Source organism: Planococcus citri, chromosome 2, assembly GCF_950023065.1.
Source record: "Planococcus citri chromosome 2, ihPlaCitr1.1, whole genome shotgun sequence".
In the NCBI taxonomy this organism is placed as follows: Eukaryota; Metazoa; Arthropoda; class Insecta; order Hemiptera; family Pseudococcidae; genus Planococcus; species Planococcus citri.
This window is the reverse complement of record NC_088678.1, coordinates 27,988,268-28,006,150: the sequence shown is the minus strand read 5'-3', so window position 1 is coordinate 28,006,150 and position 17,883 is coordinate 27,988,268. Positions and strand designations below refer to the sequence as shown.

The 17,883-nt window shown below is 33.9% G+C and overlaps 1 protein-coding gene across 2 annotated transcripts in view; it reads left to right on the top strand.

Moving 5' to 3' along the window:
- The window catches only part of LOC135835317 (sushi, von Willebrand factor type A, EGF and pentraxin domain-containing protein 1-like), a 184,815-nt gene extending 167,495 nt beyond the window's left edge, over positions 1–17,320 (top strand). For both annotated transcript variants that reach the window (XM_065349512.1, XM_065349511.1), the window contains exons 15-26: positions 8,929–9,147; positions 9,250–9,432; positions 9,798–9,957; positions 10,046–10,176; positions 11,772–11,917; positions 12,435–12,561; positions 12,660–12,819; positions 14,788–14,939; positions 15,033–15,206; positions 16,055–16,234; positions 16,337–16,510; positions 16,658–17,320. In XM_065349512.1, coding sequence (XP_065205584.1) covers positions 8,929–9,147; positions 9,250–9,432; positions 9,798–9,957; positions 10,046–10,176; positions 11,772–11,917; positions 12,435–12,561; positions 12,660–12,819; positions 14,788–14,939; positions 15,033–15,206; positions 16,055–16,234; positions 16,337–16,510; positions 16,658–16,884 — 2,033 coding nt within the window. In that variant the 3' untranslated portion in view covers positions 16,885–17,320. The remainder of the gene's footprint in view (positions 1–8,928; positions 9,148–9,249; positions 9,433–9,797; positions 9,958–10,045; positions 10,177–11,771; positions 11,918–12,434; positions 12,562–12,659; positions 12,820–14,787; positions 14,940–15,032; positions 15,207–16,054; positions 16,235–16,336; positions 16,511–16,657) is intronic.
- The last annotated feature ends 563 nt before the right edge of the window (positions 17,321–17,883 follow it).

Sequence of the window (17,883 nt, the reverse complement as noted above, 5' to 3'; positions counted from 1 at the left end):
GAGTATGTTGGTGTGAACTGTGAAAATTCTTTTTTTTTCAAATAGGTATTTTAGTCTACCTATCTGCACTCTACACGTGTATGGGAAGTGTTGCAATATTTGTCTATTTTTTTAATGAATATGATTTTTAATTATCTGGATAATGATGTGTATTTATCTTGGATTCTTCCTCCTTCCTTCTACCAGCACAAAAAACTCGCGATTAAAAATTGTCTGATGTAGGTATTTTTTTTAATTTCACGATTTTCAATTTTTCTAAACCAGTTGGTAGAACTAATAGGAGTTAGAAGCTGTTTATTTAAAAAAAAATCAAAATATTTCCAAGAATGTTGTGCCCTTGAAATTTTTTCACGAATTTTTGAAAATTTCAAAATGAAAAAAATACAAGAAAAATACCTACTATAGGTACCCAAATTTTTTGAAAAAATTTTCATCCACCTATTGAATGTAGGTAGAAGTCAAAATTTTGATAGAATTGATGTGTTGACATTTTTGTGTTTTAACACGAACCTGTTAATCCTGACGAAATCTCCTTCGGTCTCTCATGCTGTGTTGATCACTCAGTATGAGAGCTCTAAAAGTAAGAAAAAATGAAAAACTTTCAATTTCTGAGTCTGAATTTCATTAAATGATCATCTCTCAAAAAAACTCCAGACCCCCGAGCACTTTTTCCCCTTTAGTTACCCCCTTCCTAAATCAAAGATTTATAGAGACCGAGGAAATTTTTTCTGAGAAGAGGGTTATTTGAAACAGTTTCAATCAGAAATGATAAATTTTCAACAAATTTTTACAGGCTTCAATATTTTATTTTATTTTTTTAATTTTTTCTCTGTGTGGGCTCTATACAAGCGAAGCAGCATTGTTCGTGGTACCTCTACCTACCATAGAGAATATTGACTCTGATTTAATCCTTTTTTAAATTTAAAAAAATAAATACGATATTGGGGGTTTTATACAAGGGGACACTGGAGGTAAAATAGTGAGTTTCTTCTTGAAAAGGAGATTAACTATTTTACACAAATTCTGGCGTGAAAAAGAGAAAATGAAAAGTTTTCGAATAAATTAGATTTTTTTCATTTTTGTGATTTTTTTTGAAAACTTCTTGCCGATTAAAAGGCTTCTCAGCACATACAACTTGAAAAGTTGAACGGCTAAAATTGTCAGAGATTTTTTTTCATAAAAACCAGCTGCTTGAAAGGGGAGCAAAAAATTTACAAAGAAATTTTCAGAAGACTACATAAGACGCCCTTGGTTGAAAATAATGATTTTCGTGTCTTTTAATTTGAAGTACATTGCTCAAAATTTCATGTTTAAAAAAAATACTGATCTTGAAAGTTGAAAGAAGCCAAATAAAGGTCTAAGCACGATCTATATTCACTTTTGTTTTTGAGCATGTGGCACTGACTTTTGAGCTTCAAAAAAAATCTATTACACTTGAAAAATATTTCAAAAAGTTTCAATCATAGCTCCTCTCATTTTTTTTTTTTTTACAAATTTTCAACATTTTTTACCCCACATTCCTCCCTTCTCACCCTTCAAAAAACCTAAATATGCGAAATTTCTTTTGAAAAAAATGGAAATTTTTCATAGAATATAAAATACATTTTTTCTCACTTCCTCCTCCTCTTTTTCCTCATCTTTTTCATACTCCTCTTCCTCCCTCTCTCGTTTTTTTCTATCAGATAGTGGTGCTTTATGAGAGGTAAATCGACCATTTCGATCCTCAAATGGAGCTGTAGAAACTGTTTTTCAGCCATTCTGAAATTTTCAGAAGGAAAGTAGTTTTTGAACTTTTGGTGAGCTGTTTTCAATAATTTTAGTTTTTTAATGTGATGATCGATGAAGCTTACCTACTTAAAAAAATAAATATGGCCAAGTGACCTGCACAAGACCTAAGAAAAATGTCAAGTTTTTAGATCTACGAGTAAGTTTGACCGCCTCTCCTCCTTCACCGGTGAGAGCTTAAACTTTGAATATTTTTATATGAATCGAAAAACATATTTTTTTCTATTTTTTTCAGTCCAGGTGACTTTTTATGTTCATTAAAACATATCTAGGTGTAATTAAAGGAAAAAACTAATATTTCGAGAACTCCTGAACTTGAAAAAAATCAGCTTTGAGCTATTTGAATGATGATAAATAAAAAATAAAATAAAATCGAAACATCAGATGTAAAAACAATCAAATTTTCAAAACTTTGACTTCTCGCGCCGAGTTAGGAAAGCGTTAAACATGGACCTAAAAATTTGAAATTTTTCTCACATTTTATGGAGGTCATTTGGCCATAATTTTTTGCTTGCTTCAGTCGAATTTCGGAAAAATTTGAAAAATGACTTACTTTCCGTAATGAGAATCTGCAACATTTTTGATGATGGTTTTTGCAACCATTTCGAATTGAAATGAAAAATAAAAATCTCAATGGACTCTTTATATGTACTGTTAATTGTATGGTAACACTGTAAGTTAGTTTTAGTTGGTTACACTGACGTTCACGTTTTCGTAGTACGTTAGATGTTCTTTTTCGAATATAAGTTCGTTATGATGTAAATAATTTGTTCTCGTGTTAATAAAGACGAGCGTCTCGAGAGCAAATATGTGTAACCAATCAGAAGCGAGTTCATTTTTATCTGTTGTCTCTCTTTCCTTCGTTGTTTACGTTTTGGACTTGTATTTTATTTTATGATGGTGTATTCGTATATATTTCTATATTTTTCTTTAAAAAAAGATAGAAATACGTTTTCCAACGTCGTTTTTTCGTCATACAATGTATCATATCATCACATTACGAATAATAAATGAATCAATGTAAGATAACTTTACTATCATTTTGAATAATTATTAAAGCTGTATCTACTAGTGTCAAAATTCAAAACGTGTAGTTCGAATTCTCAATAAAGATGATCGTTATGTGCTTGTGACGATATGGCTAATTAATACAAGTGTCATTTCGAATTCTCGATAAAGATGATCGTTAAGTGTTTGTGTTGTGACGATCATCTTCATTGAGAATTCGACGTTTTGAATTTTGATATTGATACTAGTTAAGTACGTACAGCTTTGATATCGTTTAATAATATTTAACGTTTACGGTTTAGTAAAGTTATGTTACATTGATTCATTTGTTATTTTATTTGTAATGTGATGATTTATACACATGTATGACAATAAATATACGAATTAATACGAATACACCATCATAAAATAAAATACAAGTCCAAAACGTAAACAACGGAACAAAGAGAGACAACAGATAAAAACTAACTCGCTTCTGATTGGTTACACATATTTGCTCTCGAGACGCTCGTTAATAAAGTAATTAAAACGATTGTTATATCACTTCGTTCTAGTAACAATGGTTATGGGCCCAGCAGCCCAAGGAAGTGATTATTTTTTCGTTCGGAAGTAATATTTTGAATATGTCTTCAAATAATACAGTTCGTGTGTCACGTATCGCGCAGTTCGATGGAAAGAATTTTTCTTGCTGGAAATTAAGGGTGCTAGCGGAGCTTAAAGCTCAAAAGCTAGATACGTATGTAACCACAAATCCACCAGCAGTTAAAGATCGTACAGATGATTGGATTTCCAAGAACGACGAAACAGTACGTATACTCGTAGAGCTACTCGCCAACACGCATCTGTCATATGCTCGAGATAAGACAATTGCACGTGACATTTGGAACGGACTGTTGAAAAATTTCGAACGGAAGTCGTACTTACAGCTCGCTTATGCTAAACGTAAAATGAGTAATCTGCAATACGATGGCAAGTCGTCTATGGAGGATCATTTATCCGAATTTGAAGCCACTTTAAATGAGATAAGATCCGCGAAAGCAAACATGAACAATGAAGAACTTGATGCGGTAGCGACACTCATAGCTACATTACCAGCTGAATTCGATGGCTTAATTGCAACGTTTGGTGAAATAGGGAAACCGGGTAGCAACCTAACCTTAGAGGGTCTACGTGGCGTTCTTCTCGATTACGATATTAAGAAAAGAGAAGGTAAAAATCCCGAAACGACGGCATTTGTATCCGAAAACAAGAAGAAGAAGCCCAGAAAGAAGTTTCCGTTTTGTTGTAATTTTTGCGGTGAAAAGGGTCATATGTCCAAAGACTGTGAAAAGAAAGCAAAGAAATCGAGTTCGTGTGTTGTGCAGCCAAAACAATCTCAATCTCAGCAGTTCGCGTGGATTGTTGAATCTTCTTCTTCTTCGGAAATGGAAAACGTTCAAAGTGAGGTAAATGTTGCTGAACAAGATTTGAATTCCATCATCTTCGTGTTAGACAGTGGAGCAACAGATCACATGTGCAAGCAAAAATCTCTGTTTACGAAACTCATCGATCTGAAAGAACCAACCGAAGTTTCCTTAGCTGATAACGAGGGGAAGAGTAAAGTTGTCGGCATCGGTACAATTGAAACGAAGCATGTTATACTACAGAACGTTCGTTACGTGCCAACTTTCCGTCATAATTTACTATCTGTTCCTCTGATGGCTGATAAAGGTTTTCGTACTGTTTTCTATGCGACCAAAGCAGATATACTAGATAAAGATGGTAATGTTATCTATATGGCTATTCGTAAGGGTAAGCTTTATATTCTAGATTTATTGAAACGTGTACCTTTAGAAAGTGATATCGTTGAATGTAATATTGTCGAGTATAAAACTATCCATAGTCGCTTAGGGCATCTAAATGTTGAATCGATTCGGCATCTCAAGTCAGAGAAGTATCTCGATTGTAGTATGAATGATTCTAAGTACGTGTGTGGTGATTGTAAAATGGGTAAATAGACGAAGTTGCCGCATGAACCACGTGATGTATTTTCAAAAAGGCCGCTTGATTTGGTTGTTTCTGATGTATGTTCGGCCGAAGTACCAGGTATTGACGGTGAAAAGTATTTTGTGACTTTTTTAGATGATAGTACACATTTTTGTGCTGTTTTTCCTATCGTTTCGAAATCGGAAGTGGTAGAAAAGTTTCGTGAGTTTGCAGCTATGGCTGAAAATCATTTTGGTACCAAAATTAAGCGTTTTCGTAGTGATAATGGTAAAGAGTATACGTCTAAAGAGTTATCAAATTTACTGAAAGAGAAAGGTACTGAAAATCAGAAGACTGTCGTTTATTGTCCTCAGTCAAACGGTATGGCGGAGAGATTGAATCGCTCGCTCGAAGAAAAGGCTTTGTGTATTTTATCTGAGAGTGGTTTACCAAAGGAGTTTTGGTCTGAGGCTATTCGATGCGCTACTTTCATTTTAAATCGTTGTCCGACTCGTGATAATAGTATTATTCCTGCGGAAAAATGGTATGGTAGAAAACCTGATTATTCGAAGTTACGTAAATTTGGTTGTCTTGCGTATAATCACATACCAAAAGAAAAGCGTAAGAAGTTCGATGTGAAGAGTAGGAAATGTATTATGTTGGGATATGCACCTCAAGGATATCGTTTATGGGATTTAGATGACGATTGTATAGTGATTGGGCGAGATGTTAATTTCGATGAAAGTATCATGTATAAGGATATTGTTCCTTTGTTAACTGAAATTTCTCAGCGTTCGGTAAATAATGAAGTTCCTTCTATTGTAGATTCGTCTTTATCGAAGGGTCAGTCTGGACAGTCAGCTGACATTAATTCCTCTGTTGAATCTCCGGTGATAACAGGTAATCGTTTACGTCGCAAACCTAAGTATTTAGAGGACTATGAGGTAAGCATGAATGTGTGTGAAGCGTTGTTATGTGTATCTAATCATGTCGAGATTGATGAGAGCTGGAAAGAAGCTCAATTGGATGAACTTCGTAGCATGAAGAAACATAACGTTTGGACGCTTGTAGATAGGCCAAATGACACGAAGGTGATTAAATCTAAATGGATTTTGCGAGTAAAGGATGATGGTAAGCGTAAGGCAAGATTAGTCGCAGCTGGTTGGGATTGGACTGGTGCGGATGAGAATGTTTACGCTCCTGTCGCGAATACCGTTACGATTCGTTGTGTGCTAATTATTGCAGTTGAGGAAGGGCTAATTATCGATCAGATGGATATTAAAAACGCGTTTCTGCACGGTAAATTAAAGGATAAAGTGTTTCTAGAACAACCCCCCGGTTTTGAAGTTGATGGTAAAAGGAAAGTGTGTTTGCTAAATATGGCAATTTATGGCCTTGACATCGCTTCTAAAACGTTTAATAAGACGTTTGACGAATATGTTGTAATTGACCTCGGTTTTGTGAGATCTGAAAATGATCCATGTTTATATTACAAGCTCGTGGGTATTATTCTTGTGTTTATTCTTATTTACGTAGATGATATTCTTATAATTTGTAAACGGCAAGATATCATTGATAAAGTGAAATGTAGTTTGTCCAAGAGATTCGATATTGTAGACCTAGGTAAAGTTAAGACTTTCTTAGGAATTAATATTGAGTATAATATTGATAACGGTACTATGTATTTAGATCAGAGTAATTTTATTAAGAAAATTATCTCTAGATTCGGTCTTGAAAATGCGACCCCGTGTAATTTGCCGATTCAACCGAAAATACAGCTATCCAAAGCTGAAGACGATGAATGTAATTTACCTTATCGTAATATTATCGGTGCTCTTTTGTTTGTTTCTGTAGGCACTCGTCCTGACATCTGTTTCGCAGTGAATTATTTAAGCCAATTTCAAAACGCTTTTTCTGAAACACATTATAAACATCTTCAGCAGATACTCAAATATCTGATTAGTACGGTAGATATGAAATTTCGAATTTCGAAATGTGCTGAAGAAAACAATAGTGTGGTGGAAAGTTATGTTGACGCTGACTGGGCAAACGATGCTAACGATCGTCGTTCGGTAACAGGTTACTGTGTGAAATTTCATGGAAATTTGATGATGTGGCGAACTGTGAAACAGAAGTCAGTGTAGGGAACTGTAACCCAGGTATGTCAGACGGCCATTTTGTTCCTGGTTTGACAAACTTAGCATTGCAGTATATGGGAATTCGGCAAACTTTAACCGCGTATATCTTCAAAACCGTGCACTTTTACAACTTTTTCTTAATAACATCTTTGAAAGAGAATTGAACGAGCTTTCCAATGGTATGCTACATGTATCAATTGAAATACATTTGTTTGTTTTGAATTTCAGCCATTTTTCAGCACTTCATTTTAGGGTTAAAAATAGTTTGAAATAGTGTGAAATTCACAGCATGTGCTCTAATTCATGATTATTTTCATTCTATGCCAGAAATTCCGTCATAAAAACCTTGAATCGAAAAATAACAATTTTTTTTCGTGAGGAACAAAATGGGAGTTTGACATACCCGGGTTACAGTACCTTAGTCAGTGTCGATGTCAAGTACTGATGCGGAGATCATTGCTGTTTCGAATTTGATCAATGATCACTTGTTGTGGATTATTGAACTTGTGAAAGATTTTAAAGTAGATTGTACTCCTGTACCTATTTATGAGGATAATGAAGGCGCGATTTCTATTTTAACTGATCGTAAATGTACCTCCGTTAAACGTAGGAAACACATAGATACTCGTTTTAAGTTTGTTAAAGAATACATTAGCAATGGTATATTTATCCTTAAACCTATCGATAGTGGTAATCAGTTAGCTGATGTATTTACGAAGGCTTTGAGCCTTACAAAGTTCAAATTTTTTCGTAGCAATTTAGGTTTAATTTAATTCTAGAGAACCTAAATTGAGGAAGGGTGTTAATTGTATGGTAACACTGTAAGTTAGTTTTAGTTGGTTACACTGACGTTCACGTTTTCGTAGTACGTTAGATGTTCTTTTTCGAATATAAGTTCGTTATGATGTAAATAATTTGTTCTCGTGTTAATAAAGTAATTAAAACGATTGTTATATCACTTCGTTCTAGTAACATGTACTATAAATTGGTGCGACAGAAAAAGTGATTCGAACGACAGGATATTCGAACCACAAAATAGGGTATTTCAACGACAATTGATAACTACGGTTCAGCACGACTTCTTGCAAGAAATGCTAAAAATTATGAAAAAGTTGTGGTTTATTTTAGTTGTTAAAATTGTGAAAAAGTTTTTATTTTTTGGTAAAAATTTTCAAAAATTGTCAAAAAGTCTTTCTTTTTTCCAGAATTACTTACCAAATAAATTTTGCTTTTTACTAAACTGCCAATTTTTTTTTCAAAAACTGCCATGTTTGCTATTTTTTTAAAAAAATTTCCTTTCATGTTTTTTTATGAAATTCCAAAAAAAATGGTCCAAATCCCTTAAAATTTATAGGAAGTTGTGTTGTTTTTTTTTGTGCTAAAATTGATGAACAGGTTTTGCTTTTTTGGTCAAAACTACCAAAAGGATGTTGCTTTTCATCGAAACTATCAAAAAATATCGTTTTTTTTTTTGCCAAAATAACTGTCAAAAAATTTTACTTATCTTGGAAATCTGCCCAAACGTGTGTTTAGGAACCCTCTTGTGAAATTTTTAATCCTCCAAATCACTCATATCTCCTCCAAAAAAGCAAAAAAAGCAGTACCTACTTGTGCAGTAGATGAACTGTTTTTTTTTGTTTTTTGTTTTTTCGACGTGTTGTTTATCAATTTTTGTATGTGTAATTCGTATTTTTCATGTCGTGACGTCCATTATTTCATTTCTTTGGCGAGCACAATTTGTGGTTAAATGTATTACCTATATATAAACGTGCATAAATTATTCTGTTGGGCAATACCTTATATCGTCGTTCAAAAACTTTTTTAGTCGTGAAATGATTCTTGTCCCGTGCAATATCTTTTTTTGTCGTTAAAATGCCCTTTTTCATCGTGAAACGCCTATTTCTATCGTGGCGATAAATCATTCCCATTTGGAATTATCTTTTTGAAATTTAGAATTATTTTAAGACAAAAACACCTAATATAAATAAAATACTTAAAAATTGAATTAATAAGTAACAAATTATGTCAACAGTACCTTGCAGAGTACCTCACAGTGCATTCGGGGTCTACAAACGATATTCGGTGCAGGGATTAAGTCCAGAAGACTCGCTCATCACAGAAGAGACAGATTTCATCGACGGAGATACGGTGAATTTCACATGTGGTCCAGGATTCAATATCAAAGGACCTTCTTCGTTCACTTGTATCCTCGGAGAATGGGATGTTCCTATTATGCCGGATTGTACTCCTGGTAAATCAATCTGAAATCCTAAAAAAAAAAAAAAAAATGAAAAGAATCAAACCTAAACTGTAATTTAACTAAATCGTGTCAATTTTCTGTCCATTATTTCAGCACCTTGCGAATTACCGGCCATAGTCCACGGCCAATATTTATCAGGGTATAGATCCGGACTAACCATAGCCAACGGCTCATTTGTGAATTACCAATGCGACCACGAATTTGTTAAAATAACCTCAGTACCGACAGAATGTTTTCGGGGCGAATTGCTGCCAAAAAAGCCAGCCTGTCGGAGAGGTAAAGAGAATAAAAGTTATAAATTATTAAAACATATGTCGCGTTTTCAGGTAGGTAGGTAGTTACCTAAAAGAAAAAAAAAATACTTTTGAAAACTTGACGCCTGTTTCACTGTGTGTTTTTTTTTGTTCTCCGCGAAAAGTACGCCTAGTTACCTGCGCATCGCTCACTTTGGAAACTTTTCCTCGTTGTTATGTATAAAATACGTACCTACGAATTTTTAACTAGATTCGTAGGTATTCAACGACGTCGCCGACGGTGGAAGATTCCACAGCCGGTTGCTGTTTTTAATTAAAATTTAATTCAAATCTCGGTATGATGCTAAGTTTTGTTTCTAAATGGTCGTGGATGTGATGTTTGTGTAGATCCAACGTTGTATACGTCGGGTAGTGATATCCTCAGGTCGACCGAATTAGGATCTATGGATTTGTTATCGGGTCTGCGGGGATCATGCGGGCCACCAGCTCGTATTCAAGGGTCGCTGATTTTTCGCAACGGTGAACCTATCTCGGAGACTGAGCGAAGGTAAGATGAGTCTCTTTCGATCATTGAAATCGTAAATATGTTCCTAGTCTAAAATTATATTGTTTTAAAACAAAGTCCAATAATTTAGAATTTTTTTCAGTTTTCCAGACGGGACCGAAGTAACGTTCCATTGCATCGATAACGTAGTTTTGGGGCAAAAACTCACGTGGAGAATTATTTGTGCCGATGGGAGCTGGATCGGCAGATCTCTGTCTTGTGGTAATTGCCAGTAATTTCCAAGAGCTATTTTCACGAGGGAATATTTTGAACTGGCTTTCTTCGATTTGAACGAAACCGAGCTAGATCGAAAGAGCATGCCTTGGAACCCTGGTAGTCAAAATTTCAGGTCTCAAAGTTCATTTTTGAATTTTTGGCGAAATTTGCAAATGTGAAAAATTCAAAAAAGCAGTTATAAGGGGGGGTCATACGTTAGATTTTTGATTGGACCCCATCTACGACCCCCAGCACCTCCCCAAATGGGGTAAAAGTTCAAAATAGGTTTTTTTCGTGCGACACATCAAATGGTATATTTTTGATGGCGCTGAACACGAATATGACGTCAGATTTTTGCTGGTTAGACCCATCTACGGCCTCCAACAAATTTTTTAGAATTTTACCAATTGGGGAGGTTCTGGGAGCCATGGATGAGGTCAATTTGAAAAACTACGGCTATATTCGTGTTCAGCGATATCGAAAACATACTATTTCATGTGTCACACGATTGAACCCATTTTTTTCAGATTACCCCCTATTGGGGAGGTGCTGAGGGCCGTGGATGGGTCCAATCAAACTTCTGACGTCATATTCGTATTCAGCGTCACCAAAAACATACTATTCGATGTGTCGCACGAAAAAACCCTATTTTGAACTTTTACCCCATTTGGGGAGGTGCTGGGGGCCGTGGATGGGGTCCAATCAAAAATCTAACGTCATATTCGTGTTCAGCGTTACCAAAAACATACAATTCTATATATCACATGCCCCAGATTTTTTTTCGAAAGTTTTGCCCCAAATTGAGGGTGGGGGTGCTCCCCCCCATCAAGAGATCCCATCTTGAAACTTAAATATTTCAAAAAAACATCAAAAAGTACATCTATGGAAATTTTTTCAGAATTTTAAATGGTAGCTCCCACTTACAGCGCCATTTTGAAATTGGAACTTTCAATTTGAAAGTTCAACTTTCAAATTTTGAAAATTTCAAAATGCTTAAAAAGTTCAAAACTCAATATGTTTTCGAACTGTGAAATCAGTTTTGATCAAAATGTGATAGTTTTGGAGGAATGCGCTGCTGAAGTTTAGTACCTGGAGACAATGTGAAAATAATGGAGCCCTCCTCCCACCCCCTGAGGGGGCTGAGACCAAACTTATTGCGGTTTTCTTCCATACTGGGTGGGTAGATATTGTAAAAAAAATTTGAACGAAATCGAAAGACATGACTCAAAAACGTTGGTCGAATTGACATGGAATGACCCAAGGGGGATTTTTAATTTTTTTTTTAAATGAAAAGTAAATTTTTTTGAGTAAAGTGGGACAATGTGATCACTTCGACCTCCATATGCATCAACAACACTAGTTTTGAGCCATTCTGGAACCTTCAGCAATTTTTTAATTTTTCTCCAGAGATTCTAAACTTTTCAAAAATTCGCCAAAAATCCAAAAATGGATTCAATTCAAGTGCCTGCAACTTTGTTTACGAGACTCTAGAACATGCTGTTTTGATCTAGCTTGGTTTTGTTCAGGTCGAAGATTGCCAATCAAAAATGCTCACTCGCTAGAGAAAAATTAATTCTTCTTTTCTTCTCGTATATTTTCAGACGCCGAAGATTTAATAGAAACAAACGTTATAATTAAAGACAATTCGACCTGTACGAATCGCAACACCGAGCCTAATGTGGCAACTTTCCTCGACGACGAACGTATTGTCGAGTCTGTTACCGAATTTCCCGCCGGCACCGTTCTAGTACGTTGTATTTCCGTTTCGCAACCGCCAAAAACGTGGCATTTAACGAGCATTTACGTAGAATTGGTACACAAAACGTTCGCAGACATGATGAATGTTGAAAGTTTGCACCGAAAAAGCATGATAAACGCTGCAAACTTCGGTTCGCCGAATTTCACCTCACCGAGCGAGGTTTTTTTTTACCTCCCTCTGTAGTCGGTGTACAAGGCCGCAGACGAGTGAAGGGTTTAGAAAGTTTTTGATTGTTGGTTCTAGTAGCCTTTTTTACCGGTGTATAAAAGAATCCGTTTCGTTCATCGTTCGTCTGGCAGAAAGACGAAAGAGTGAAAGAACTCGAAAGTCGAAATGCTGCTTTTTTTAATTATATAGGTATTCGAGAGAGATCATTTTTTTTCTTTCTTGAGCCGGTATATTTCCGACGAGTTGTCGGACTCATTTAAAAGTTGAAGTGTTTTCAATACCTAGTTGTAGTATTAATCCTGTCGTTGTATTTTTTTGCCCTGGTTTTGCTGTGTAGACGTTTCGCTGCGTAGATATTGGCAAATACGCTATGGAGGGGTCCAATAAGAGGCAGTGCAGTAATGGAGAATGGGATGGAGAGAAACCAGTCTGTTTTGGACTTAATCAAGAAAACGCTTACGCTTGTAAGTTGATTATGATTAATGTGACCTTTTTTTTTTGACGTTTGAAAACTTACAAATAATACCATTAATTGTCGATGATAATTTTTTTACGTTCTTAGTGGAAAAACCTCCGACGATACTTTTTCGTCACGAATCCGGCCCTATTGCGCAGAGCAACGATGGTAAACTGATCGTGTATCCGGGTACAGTGCTGCATATGGAGTGTCTGTGGATTAGACGATTTGGAACTCCTAAATGGAATGTTAGCCAGTCTTATAGGTGAGTTAAAAGAGGGAGAATTTAGGTTTGATTTTTGGGTCTTGAAAATCAGCTAAAAATATAATAGGAAGTTTTCCAAAATTTGTTTCCAAAAAAAAAAAAAAAAAAAAAACTGAAAAAAACTGGAAAAAATGTCAGTCTACAAAAATAGTTGGAATTTTTATGAATTAATTTTTTTTTTAACACAATTAATTATCAATTGATTTAACTTTTAAATTATCGAATTTAATCTTTCCTCTGCCGAACAATAAAGCATGCATTTTTTAAAAAAACAATTCTGAACTGTTTTTGAATACCTAACTTTGCTTCTTGAAAAAGTTCCTCAAAAAATTTCTACTCTTCTGAAACTTGAAAAAATTTTAAAAACAACTTTTTTTATGCACTGTAACTTTTTTGAAATTTTTCAAAACAATGAAGCTAAAAGTTTAATGAATATTTTTAGTTTTGTATGGAGGTGAGTTTTGATGACGTACCATTCTCCATTTGGTTCCAGTTATCCAGTTTGTATGATTTTCGGACGAGATCTGATGGTGTTAATAGAATTGCATACACAGTTTGCCGTAAATAAAACGTAGACTCGCTAATTATTTACGGCAAACTGAGTATGCAATTCTATTAACACCATCAGATCCTCTTGAAACTGTAAGTTTAGTAATTTTGACTTTAAAACTGGATTTTTTTTTGACAATCTTATTATATTGAGGGTTTAAAAATGATGTACATATTGAGGGTTTAAAATCAGTGATTAAAATTTGAAAATTTGAAATCTGAACTTTCGTCGTAAAAGTATAACTTTTCATTATAAATTGTTGTACCTACTTAATGTGGAGAATTTTTATAATACTTTTAGATTTTTTTAAGCATTTTTAACGGTTTTTATACAATTTTTTTTGTAGCTGTGAAATTTTTTATTGTATTTTGAATGTTTTTGGAACTTTTTCAAATTATATTTTAGAAAATTCAAAATGATGGTTCAAGCACTTTCGTGGGATTTCAACTTTAATTTTTGTAATACTTGAGGAACTTTTACTATTATTTTTAGCAACTTTTTTTGACTTTTGGACGAGTTTCCGATCTTTTTACACGTTCAAGTGTTTTTATAGTACCTATTTTCGAAATTTTTAGGTGGTATTTTATGCACTTTTACTGCATTTTAATAATTTTCATGTAAATTTTGAAATATTTCTGTAAAAGTTTCAGCGATTTTTTTGATATTTGTACATATTTGAGCAAGTTTCTATCTGGATTTTTTTTTATCGATTTTACTTAATTTTGGACAATTTTCATGTTCTTTTTTTTCACTATAGTTTGGAAACAATTTTTAAAAATTTTCAATACCGTTGAAAAACTTTCAAAAATATTTTTCCAAAATTAAAAAAAAAAACAAAAAAACGATATTTTAGCAATTATTACAACATTTTAAAATGATATTATACCATTTTTAGTGCTGTTTAGATTACGTATTTTGAGTGGTTTTCAAAACTGCTTAGTGCTTTTACAACGATTTAATCGTTTTAAGAATTGTTTTCAATGTGTTGATAAACGATATCTTCTGATCTCTTCTTCGTCCTTCTGAAAAATTATCCAATTAATGCTAAATTTTGAACAATTGAAGTATCGCCACCGATCGAGAGTTCTTTAGCAACCCCTTTACCCTTTAAGTATCTCTCATCACCACAACATTGCATTGTTTTTTCTGTAACTCTTCAAATTTTTTATTCTCACTTTTAATTATTTTCAATTTTCAAGATGATATTTTTCGCTTATTAGGTTATTTTAGTGAAAATGAAACGGATTCATGAATTTTGAATCAATACCACTAGGTTCCTACTTTTCCCCCTAGAAATTCATGTGTTATGCGATTCGATTACTTTAATTTTCAAATACGAGTATTTTTGAAATTATTTTTCGACAATATGAATTTTTTGAAATTTTATTGATCATTTTAAAATATCTATTTTTGTACAGGGAATATCCCCAAGGCTGGACAACAGATCCAAATCGAGACAACCAGTTAGAATATCGTTTAAGCATTTATCACGCTGTTCAAGACGACTCTGGATTATTTTCATGCATAACTCCTACAAGACATACACATTCGGTGGAAATAGTTGTCAAAGGTGAAATTGCAACATCCACCTCTTACGTTATGGTCCTTTCCCTTCTTCTCAATATGATTTTTTACGAAGAATTGTTTCTTTTTTTTTCTGTAGCTGTTCATTGTCCAGCAGTGCCATCGAAAAAAGGTCTAATTATGAGTACCAAGGATACGAAAATGAATACCGAAGTGCAGTTCTCGTGTTCTAATGGTAATGCTCTTTCCGGAGAAGACTTCGTGGTTTGCCTGCCTTCAGGGAACTGGAGTGCTATTATACCAACTTGTGAGAGTAAGTTGTTCATCACGTTGGAAGAGTATTTGAAAACACTCCATCAGGTCAAATTTCAGATGTTGGATTTCATTTTACAATTTTTTTACAAATTTTAAAAAATTTAAATTTAGCACATTTTCTTTAAATGAATCAGAATTTGATCTAAATCAATTAAAACGCTGAACATTTATTTCTGCCCTGCTTTCGACCGCTAAAAAATTGTCGTAACAATTACCAAAACAAATTTTAGAACCTGTGAACTTTAATTCATCTTCTTTATGACGATTTGGATCGATTAAGGTGGAAATTTTCAAAATACTTTTCTATCACTTCAAATCCATGTTCTGTTTACTTATTGATTTTTTCAAGAATTGTAAAATTCAGAAATCTTCCTGAACTCTCCAGATAGCTCAAAAAGACTGCCAAATAATTTTCAAAGTCTAAAATGAGGTATAAAAAAATTCAAACTTTTTTTCTCGTTATAGGTATGGCAATTTTTCCAAAATTAAAAAATCCAAAAATCCACTGGAGACTCTAAAACGACCGAAATCATCAGCAATCGATTTTGGAGGTCAAAAATGGAATTGAAACCAAATTTCAGCTTTCTACCTCAATTCTGTGAAATTCTGTTTTTTTTTTCATGAAAAATGGCTCAAATTCAATTTTTGAAAAATTCTCTAAAAATTGACATATTAAATTCAGCATTTGGAAAATTGACCTAGTAGTGTATTTTTGGATGCTCTTTCATATTTTTAAATGACCGGTCCAAAAAATTTTCAATCGATTACGATACCTTCCTCTTTGTAATAATTTTATGTTTCTGTAATCTTAAATTTTAAACAATAAAATTTTGTTTTTTTTTACAGCTGTTCAATGCCCAGAGCTGAATAATTTAACAGACGCGAACCTTCGGGTAGCCGTATTAAACCGTATTGTCGGTGGACAAGCGATGTTCAGTTGTATCCAAGGGTACGGTCTTCACGGTCCCATACATTCGACTTGTCTACAAAATGGATCTTGGAGTCAACCATTCCCTACGTGTTCAGGTACGTGTCTGCATAGTTTATGTTCAGGGACCCGTTGACTGTGGTCTGAGCACCATTAGCTCGAGGGGGTCACTCAAACTGTGTGTAATCGCTCTGTTGTAGAAGTATTTTGTGACTGGTCAGGGTATCTAACACACGGTTACACCCTAAGCCAACGGAAAAAATATAAGCCCAGAGAGATAATTCAATTTAATTGCCAACCTAATTACGTATTGGATGGCCAGTACGAAATTGAATGTCAAGAAAACGGCCAATGGTCTTCTCCTATACCTTTATGTAAGTGGACGAAAGCCTGTATGTATAGATGGGTAAAAAGAGCTCGAAATGGTACTCTAACCCAGTCAACATTATATTTTACATTATTTTTATAATTATTAAAAACTGATCGTTTTCATTACATCGTTGTGTTTAATTTATTCGCAGGTATCCAAGCCTGTTCTTATCCAGGTACTGTGATCAGTGGTCGTATGTCGTATGTTAAATTCTACTACACTATCGGAGAAGTGATCACGTTCACTTGCGAAGAGGGTCTAGTTCTGCAAGGCTCCGCTGTACTGCATTGTTTGCCAAATGGCAAATGGTCTAATACGATACCAGCATGCATTCCAGCCGATTCGATACGTTATAATATCACCCACGCGAGAAACTAGCTAAAATATTTTTTATATCCTATACATATAACATAATATCAGTATTATGTGACATTTTGTTTTTGTTTTTTTTTAATTTTTTTGTTTCCTTTTTTCAATATGTTATTCTACCTTTTTTTTTGTTTTGTTTTGTTATATTCCTCTTGTGTTTATTAATAAATGAAAAATTGTTAAAGATTTAATGAGTAAATTACACGTATAAATGTAGGTTTTTTTGTATTATAAACATTACGCTGCTTAAAAAAATTCTGTTTTGAGTAAATTGTTTCAAAAGGGGGTTCTCCGATGGTACCATTTTGCGGAGGATAATTAATTTTATTAATTCAATGTTAATTATGGCGTTCGAGCATACCTACGATACATGTATTTGTATTTGTACCTACTTATATTATAGAATTGTTCATTATTGACAATAAATTTTTCATTTAGTTTTTAATTTGTGAAATATTATTTTTTTAAAATGAGGATTGTTTTGTTAAGTACTTTGATAAATAATCGAAGAGGCGAAGGATCAATTTATTGATATTAGGTGATGATTACTTTATTTAGAAAAAAGGAAAATATATCTCATATCTTACAAAGTGAACTTAAAAACTAAATGTTGAGCTGAAATTCGTAATCAGCGATTTAAAATTAGCCAATTTTTGTTGTTGTTGTTGTTATTTGGGTGTTTGTAATTACATGATTATTACACCCATCGTAGGCTTGACTCTTACTTGACGATGAAATTGTAATTCATTATTTTTAAAGTGGCGATTTTATTTAACGCATTTTTTTCAACACACGAGTCCTTCATAAATGATCGTTTGACGAAGTAAGGTTTCTTTTTTTCTTTTTAATAATTTTTTATCACACTTCTGTTTTTCACCTTCAAATCAATTTTTAGAAACTTCGATACTTACGTAGGAAAATTTTCAGAAAACATCTGAATCACGTCGCATTAATCGCATATGTTTCACTCATGGCGTAGGCAGGTAGCAAGTATAGTAGGTACAAATC